This window comes from Apium graveolens, unplaced genomic scaffold (genome assembly GCF_009905375.1).
Source record: "Apium graveolens cultivar Ventura unplaced genomic scaffold, ASM990537v1 ctg7250, whole genome shotgun sequence".
Lineage (NCBI taxonomy): Eukaryota > Viridiplantae > Streptophyta > Magnoliopsida > Apiales > Apiaceae > Apium > Apium graveolens.
Window position 1 is genome coordinate 29704 of NW_027420168.1, and position 9764 is coordinate 39467.

The following is a 9764-nucleotide window of genomic DNA, read 5'->3' on the forward strand; positions in this document are numbered from 1 at the left end:
TACACCAGATCCGGATTGGAGGGCAACCAGGAGCAGAAATTGTTCTAGAAGCAGCAACTATTCTACCTTAATCCGGATTGCCATCTACTACACCAGATCCGGATTGGGGGGCAACCAGGAGAAGAAATTTTTCTAAGGCATCAGCCATCCTACCTTAATCCGGATTGGCATCTACTACACCAGATCCAGATTGGGGGGCAACCAGGAGCAGAAATTTTTCTAAGGCATCAACCATCCTACCTTAATCCGAATTGGCATCTACTACACCAGATCCGGATTGGGGGGCAACCAGGAGCAGAAATTTTTCTCCCAAGCCAACCATGTAATCCTACTCTACTCCCTCATCCGGAAAATCCGCATAAGGGAGTGGGGGGGAAATGATAGGGTATAAGTGACCCGGCCAGGATGTAACCTGGATCTAAAGGACACCAGGCTCGATCGATGGTCCGAGACCCCCCTCTCCCAGAACAATCAAATGGAGAGGCCAGGCCCGGCCCCATCGCATTACCCGGATCCGGATCCGACGGGGAGCCCGGACCTAATGCCTACCCGGATCCGGATCCGGACTCAGACGGCCATGAGCGGGGTCCCAGCAAAAGCATGCACATCCTACAACCCGTCAAGGAGGGGTACGTGGGCACATGACTATAACAGCTATCAACAACCAACACTCCAGAAAAGCACGACGCATGTCAGAGGCCGTTAGGACACTCTGGAGGTGGTCCTCCCCTGGACACGTGTAAGCAATCCGCCCAAGCCAGGCGTCCTCCGCTCCCAAGATCCAATGGCCTAGATTTAGAGGTAACTACCCATAAACCCTACCTTGGGGCTATATATACCCCCAAGACCGAAGGGTTTAGGGGTTGGAAAATATTTTTACTCTCACACTCACACACTCTCATACACTCAAAAACACACAGCAGCCATCACATATAAACACACATACACAACAGCCTCTAAATTACATAAACATATATACCTTCATCTTCTCCAAAGCCGGTTCTAATTCTCACACCAGAGGCGCCGTGGGAGCCAAACCCCCTTCCGGTGTTGTTTTGCAGGCGCCCAACCAGCAGCTATAACCTCACCCCCGCAAAGATTGTCCAGGAACGCCGTCACACAGTTATAACAATTGATAAACAAGAACAAAAACCAGCCATCACATATAAACACACATACACAGCAGCCTCTAAATTACATAAACATATATACCTTCATCTTCTCCAAAGCCTGTTCTAATTCTCACACCAGAGGCGCCGTGGGAGCCAAACCCCCTTCCGGTGTTGTTTTGCAGGCGCCCAACCAGCAGCTATACCTCACCACCCCCGCACAGATTGTCCAGGGAACGCCGTCGGACGGAGCCGCCCGCTCACCGGAGTTATCAACATGTTATGAGTGGGTAAAGCGGAGAAACAGAGGAGGAATAGATGCATAGTCAGGATCAAGAATTCGAGGAAAAGACAACACTCGCGGGGAACGTGATAAAACATACACTATGATTGTTGTTACCTGCAAATTTGCTTGAGAAATCAGGTGTCTCCATTAAATTATACTAAGTGAAATTATAAGAAAAATGAATGTGAATCTGTATCTTAAAAAACTGAAATGACAAGGTCAAGTTACAACCCACTTGTATTACAGTGAAATCTAAGGAGAAGTTCACATCGGAATCTTCAGAAATTGAAGATGTAAATTAGTGAGTTTTTGTCAACCAACCTAGATCAGTGGTCTTATTTAGCTGAAATGCAAAGTAAATAATTTATATATATGAATTATGAGTGCAGAGTATTGGAGCTAGCTGCAGTACTGATGTAAGTAGCTGCAGTGAGTTGGAAGCAAGGAGTAAATCACATATGTTACTTAGTACTCTAATATTTGAAAAGAAATAAAGAAGCTGAACTTAATTAACTAATTCTAAAGGATAAGAAATTTGGAATGTATTAACTAATTAATAATACTAGAATAGAATGTCTAAAGGAGATGCCTATTAAAAATTAATCATTGTGTGGATCCGACACACAAAAATCTAGCCCTCAAAGTTGGGTAGTACGAACCTTCCTCACAAAGAAGTTATGAAGACAACAATATTGAGTTGAGCCCACTAGAACCTTCCGGACTCTTACATTCTTATGATTTATAAACAACTCTTGAAACTCATGTTATACAAGAACCACCTATTCTATATATACTTGCAAGAAAACACCTTCTTCAAATATGGATTTGTTGGTAGGTAATGATGGCACGGTATATATGTTTTCGTAGAAGTTCACCTCTCATTTCTGATGTTGTGTCCTATGATGCTTCTACAAGCTACGCCTTTATCTTCCAAGAGGAAATTTGTTCTTTCATGAGAAATGTTTGGTTCAAATTTGCATTCTCCAAAAGAATTTGAATACTCTCCTTGCAATTTTGATAAGGCTTATGTTAATGTCTTTTTTCCAAGAGTAACGTTGGAAAAAATTTGAGTGAGGGTTAATTAAGCCCATTGTTTATGTTTGTGACAAGTAATGTAACTTTGATGTTATGTAAGTAGTAAAATTTTATGTAAGTGTTGGATGTTATGGTATCATCACATTTGATTCACACACTCTAGTGCTTAATTCTCCTCTTATTAACTATCATGTTCTGACTTTGATGCTAAAATCTATAATTTCGGTGAGTTTATGCTATGATAATATTACCAACGTTAAAGAATATGTTGTTATTATTCAATGTATTCTTTTCATTTATTTCTTTGTCGAAAATTGTGATGACTTTATGATTTGGATAATCAGAGGTTCTGTCAATAAAATATTGGTATTTAAAATACTTTATTGCGGCTTTTATGATACTTCTTCTCGACTAGCTCCAGATGTACGTATCATTTTATTTTTTTTTGGATGTTTTATAAGCTAATACCTTATCGTTGTGAGGAAATTTTATTGAGACACTTCGATAATTTAAACCAAAAGCTTGTTTTGAGAACTCATCATTACAGCTTGAAAGAAGGCTTACAAACATCTTAATAAGTCCAGAAATGTTGCAAAGATTTTTTTTTTCTTAAGTCTAGTCCCGGAAATTGTGCAATGGTTGTTCCTTTCTCTTAGTATCACCTCGTTATAAATCACGATATTTTCAAATTCTGTCATCTAATCTTTTAAAAACAGATTTCTTCCATAGATTTATATAAATTTGATAAAAGCATCTTACTTGTACGATCTTATGGCTTTCATTCAAATTTCAGTAATTAAAAAATTAGGCATATATAGAGATACAAACATATATTTTTGGCACTAAAGTACTTAATAACAGTCAAAAGATTGTTTATTATATAAATAATTAATTCCTCAATTATATTTTTTCCTTAGATTGTTTAAATTGTACATCAACATATATATTTTTTATAAATATAGTACTCTCTTTGCTTGTATGACATTATACATTATACCAGAAAACAAAGTGTTGGTGCAGGATGATCATTTATAGTATTCTTTATGTACCCGGAATATAATGTACTCTATATTTAGTTCTCAGCATGTACTACTATATATGTTATTCTTCATGTACCCCAAATATAATGTACTCTAGGTTTATTTCTTAGCATGTGCTACTATACACGTTATGTTGCACGATGTAGATAGGTATATTATTATCATGTAATAATTTTTATTATTTTGCACTCCTATATGATACAATAAAAGTTATTACGTATGTTACATGTTATAAATTATAGAGTTACATGTTATAAATTATAGATATATAGATATATACGTCTTTTTTTAATATGTGTAACATGGGATATATAACAGTTATGACAATTGATAAACAAGAACAAAAACCCAGCTAAACAATTGACACCCTTGTTCGTGGACCATTTAACATGAACTTTAGAAACATTATTTAATGTATAAATAATAACTCGAGGAACATTGATTAAAGTATAAACATTTTTCTGAAGTATAGCATGCCAAATGGAAACTAAATGGGAGAATTCATCTCAAGTGAAGCGTTCACCGCACACATTACCACTTGACAGACAGATTCTACTATCTGTTTCATGTTAGTGTGTTTTATCTAACTCCCCCTTCTTTTACTCCTATTGCTTCAGCAATATTTAGTTGCGCTCTTCGAGGCTTGCCTTTGGAACTTAATTGTATCACAGTCCCCTTACCATCCTTACCAATCCACCAACACTACAACAAAAAAAAAAACTAAATTCCACCAACTTAAAGCCACTGAAGTTAAATTCCACCGATTTCGATGGAATTTAAAATCAACTAAAATTTTCATTGACGAATGAATAAAATCCACCGCATGCGGTGAAATTTAAGTTCGGTCACTTTTAATAGGTGAAATTTATAGTCGGCGCTTTTAGTCGGTGGAATTAAATTTTAATTGTACTTTTATTTTATTAAATTTAATAAAAATAGGCGGGAAATTTCCCTCCAAAAATTATAAATATTGGAAACAATGAAAACAACCGAATTTGGTGGCTTTTATGTTAACAATAAGTATTATATGATTTTTTCAACAATATTTCTTTAACAATGTTTAAAGAAAACTAAAAACAATATTTTTTTAACTATAACCCCCCAACCACACCCTCCCCCGCCCATCTTTCACTGATCCGAACTATAAGAGTTCCAGTTCAACCCACCATTATTGTAGTAAGTTTTTTCTTCCCATATTTTCTCACTTTACTATACTTACACTCATACATACTTATTTGCCTACAATTATCTACAACTTCAGTTCAACATTTTAAAGATAAATTTGACTCCTTTATCTGATTATTGTTGGGTTACCTAAGGGAAAAAAATCTTGTTTGAGTTATTGTACTTGCCTATAATTGAAAAGATGTGTAGCTTTTTTACACCAAGTTTTAATCTTCAGGGACTTGCGCTCTGGGAGAAGGGGTTTTTTGTTGGCCTTTAATTTGATTGAGTTGTTTTAGAGGAGAAGTGGAGGGATTTTATTTGTTGGTTTGAGTTGAGGGTTGTTGTAGGGTGCTGGCAGATTTTATTTGGCTCACTTATATGAGAGATGAATTGGGAGACTGAGGAGAGATTATGAAAAGAGAATCAGGAGAGATGGTGATTGAGTGAGAGTGAGCTAGAAAGAAGGGGACGAAGAGATAGATCGAGAAAGGAGAAGCAAAACGGAGAGCGAAATGGTGAGAGATGGAGTCACCGGAATTTTTTTCCCGGTGGTAGGTGGTGGTTGCACGGTTGATGGGTGGGGTGGTTCTTTATTATTTTTCTGAAACATTTTTATGCTAAAATCGACCGATTTTGGTGTAATTTATTCTCGGGTGGGAGATTCAAATTTTCACAAAATTTTGAACTTCAAATTTTAAATTTTATAAAAGCGACCAATGATTCGGTCGATTTTATATAAATTCTACCGTAAAACTTAAAATCCACCCTCTGAAAAGCCACCAACATGCTTCGGTCGATTTTATACTAAATTCCACAGAATATGGTCGATTATAGCTAAATTCCAGCGATATTTGGTGGTGGATTTTAGTAATTTTCAGAGATGAAATGTGGGATCTATTAATGCTGGAATTTGGTCTAAGAAATCTACAATTTACTAATTCTATATAGAAATTAATTCTTCTTAATTAGATATATTAATTTGTAATGAAATATAGCATGAATATAAATCATCAAATTTTAGACAATTGCGATGCTATAAAATTTGTCATAATAATGCTAAGACATTCAAATTTAATTTTATTACAGCATGAATATATTCTCACCGATGATCAGAGGGGTATTAAATTACTAAGGTTTCTGCAAAACAGAAATATACTTAGCCTCCGCATGATCTATACTATTCCAGAGGCATGCACATGATCTAGACTAAGGCATAAACCAAAACATTCTGGACTGCAAAGATACAGATATTTGATACAAAACAATACATGATTAAAATCATCAAACTCTCATAGTCATCTCATTATCCATAGTACAAACAGGCTTTAGCACAAGAGTTGACAATTGTAAGAAAACCTTCAGGAGCAAGCCCACTCAAACTGCATCTTCAAGGATCTCCATAGCCATGCTACTTAGCAGCCGTAGACCTTTGGCAAAAACATGAAAATTTAAATTAATACTAGTCAATTGACAAAATCAAGGGTTACATATATAATTTTGCATTACAAATTTTTTTGTAATAAGATTGAGTTAGTGAATTTTCAATAATTTTAACTTATGATTTAAAATGAATGTTTTAATAATTTTACTTATGAGTCAGATTTTTTTAATTAAATGAACCCAAATAGATAATTTTGAAATATAATTATTTTCATTCATGAATTTTAAATTAGAATAACATTTAAAACATATATTTAAAAAATAAAGTTAATAAAAAGTGAAAAATCAAAATAAGTTAAGAAAAAGTACATCGCTAGTAAAATTCAATTTATGAGCTTATAAATTATAAATTCAAAAATTCAACTTATAATTTGGGTCGACAAACACTGGTCAATAAACTGTTACCGCTTATAAGTCATGAGTTGACTTATAAGTGGTGCCCAAACAGGCCTAATAAGATTTTAAAAAGTCATATGATCACTTAGTATTCTTGAACTATATCTCATAAAGATAAAGATTTTGCTTGGGGCTTGAAAACAATATTTAATATGCTTAAAAACATGATTAGAAGGAAGGAAGGAAAAAGTTTATGGGAATGAAATGAAGGAAGATAAAGCTTGTGAATTGATGCACATATAATCAAAATAGATGTATATAATATACTTTTAGCTTGGAGAGGTAATTAAATGTGAAAGTTTACTCCTACAGGGAAAGAAGTAATCTAATTATTTTAATGTCTATCTTTAAGCCCTAATAGAAATTTAAACTTAAGAAAGAAAGGAAATGAATATCAAGGAAAATATCATTGTCCAACAAGAGATGCAAGGAAAAACCTAAGCCACGTGTAACAGAAGCCGGAAACAGTACACATATCTATGATAAAGGACTACTATACAGCTCAGCCTTAAATATACTTTTTATGCAATGATTTTGTAAAATACCCCCAGTTAAAAAGAAACGCAAACAGATTATAAATATGTCAAGAAGATTATTAGGAAGGTTTTGGAGGTTTTGGCAAGAGGGAAAACAATTTCTCAAGAACGGGCATGGCTCTTATATATTTGTTTAGGAAGTTTTGGCATTAGCTGAAACACTTGCTCAAGAACAGGCATGACTCTGATATTATATTTCAGACATTGTATTTCTTGTTTTTCTTTCACAGAGAGCCAAAGCCTTACTTCTGATATGGGAATTACTTCCCATCTTAAAATTTAATTATTGTCTTTTAAACTGTTTTCCTTGTATTTTACCATATATATGTAATAACAAAATTCAAACAACATAAATTTGCATTTAAACTTCACATAGAAAGATTAAGCAGCATTACCTTCATCACTTTCGTCGTCTTCAGCCACCTTTTTCTCTCGAATAAGTTGATTCTCTTCTGCACTTGTACCACCATCAAGATGAACAAGACTCTCAATATAAGCAACTGACTCATAGTATTGAGGCAGACCCCTAATTCTGAATTCCTCTCGTACTTCTTCCTTGACAAGATCGTACCACAAAAACTTTTCTTGGCTTGCCAAAAGTAAATGATTGCCACTCTTCGAAAATGCCAATGGCTGGTAAACTGTAGATGGTCTATTAAACGAAACTAACTTGGTCCAAGTATCCTCTTCTCCATCCCTTTGCAGTAACCATATGTCTCCCATTTCCGCCAACTCGTCATCACATTCTGGATGATAAACATAACACTGAACACAAAGAAAACCTTCCATGGACCCAATATAAATGTCAACATTGCAACTTGTATCATCATAGGCAGGTAGTGCTGGTACCACTCTATATTCTTCGGTTGCAAGCTCAAAGGCAGCAATATATTTTCCGTGATTTGACTCAACAGTTTCTTCAGAACACATCCAAAACAAAGCACCATTAGCAAAATAGCAGGTAATCGTCCACAATTTACTGAATAAGGAAAATTCCCAATTCTTCTCCATGAATTTGATTTTAAACTATAAACATGAACTTCCTTATCATTCTGCGCACCATTAGATCGAGTACTACGATACCACTGAACCGTCATTACAACTTATAATCGTCATTAACACGATCGTACCCAAACCCCAGATTATTATATGTATGATTATAAAAAGAACCTTGAGGAATACTAACACGAGGAAGAATCACATCAATATATGTGCGAATTGCTGGATTCCAAAATGTGATTTCCTTAATACATTGATCATAAAATAAAATAACACCTTTACACATACCAATTAATTGAGTAGAAGAATTATAACGTCCCCCTGGACATTTTGGTTCAAAACAACGGAGTGTATCAATTTCAACACAATGTAAACCCACACTTTTGCAATTTAGATCGGGATCCATACTTCTGCAAAGTATATTTCGATTCAAACGATTTCTCACCGAATGACGAAGATGCACGTTGGCGAAATATGGACTGTCTATCAAGTCACGAAATTGCTTTGAAACGCAGCGCAACCTCATTAAAATGAACACCGGTAGGTGGATGAAAATGAGGGCAAGCAGTTCATCTGACATTTTTTTAGAGTTTAATTTATATGAAGATGAAGATGGGGATGATTAAGAGTGAAAACAGTAGAGAAGGAAATGAGTGTTTTTGAGGTAATAAGGGCAAAAAGAAATTATGTTTACCGCTTTTGCAAAAAGTGTTTTTTATTGTTGGGTAATAGCTCACAGTATCACCCAAAAAGCCCAAAATATCACAAAATATGGTCATTTCTATTAGTGAAAAATCAATTTTTAAAAACATTTTTAAAAAAAACACAATTATACATTACACTTTATGTAAATTAAAATATTAGTTTTAAAGAAATAAAAAAAATCATAAAAACGCATGTTAATGAGGCATATATATATTGTGAATGCCTGTAGTATAACAAATGACTTGAAAATGAGAGAAAACATTACTTTTACGAAGAAAGTGATAAGCAAAGTGATTTTATTAAGTTTTTCGATAATAGTAAGGATCATTTTTTAATTTAATTTCTATTTTTTTTTGTTTCTTTTTGTTCATTGATTTGTGAAATTAAAAATACTTTTGCAAATCACACTTATTTTGTATCTTAAAATCATTCAAATATCAATGGATAATTGATTACAAGAGCCAATATTTATATTGGAATTACATATTTAGATAATTTCATAGAAAAATTATATTTATAAAATATTTATATAAAGATTAATAAAGTAATTATCTATTTATGTAAGAAATTACATAATATAAGAAGTTTTTTTATCCTCCTATACAAAAAAGACATCCCTGCAGAGAGATATGTATATACTATATTTGAAGTACTAAAAGATGTTTATAATAATTCATTCTTTAAAATTTACTAGTTTAGAATCCGTGCTATGCACAGTGTAGCACGGTGTCTTTATGGTTTAATAGCTTTAATTTTATTTTAACTCAATTATATATTATATATTACTCTGCATATATTATTATTTTTTGGGTTAAACATCAATTAGATGACTCATTACCGTCAAATGACTCAAGTAGGTCATTGGTTACAAATTTGACTCATAGAATCATCAATATTAACCTTAAACTTTAACCGGGCCATTAGTGGGTGTGTTTGTGAAGAAAGTATACACCTTCTACCGTCCTGGTTTCATAATATATATAGATATGTGTTTGCAATGTAAAACAGAGAAAACAAAGTATTCAAGTTGATCTTATTCTTGCAAAAGAGT

General features: G+C 33.9%; 1 protein-coding gene across 1 annotated transcript; it reads right to left on the minus strand.

Annotated features, from left to right (window-relative positions):
• Positions 1-5998: 5998 nt before the first annotated feature.
• Positions 5999-7829, minus strand: LOC141703964 (F-box protein CPR1-like). Its single transcript, XM_074507338.1, has 2 exons — positions 7405-7829; positions 5999-6064 (listed from the first exon to the last, which is right to left on the minus strand). Exons 1-2 carry the CDS (start codon positions 7796-7798, stop codon positions 6012-6014), a joined length of 447 nt encoding a protein of 148 aa, XP_074363439.1. The 5' UTR covers positions 7799-7829; the 3' UTR covers positions 5999-6011.
• Positions 7830-9764: the final 1935 nt, after the last annotated feature.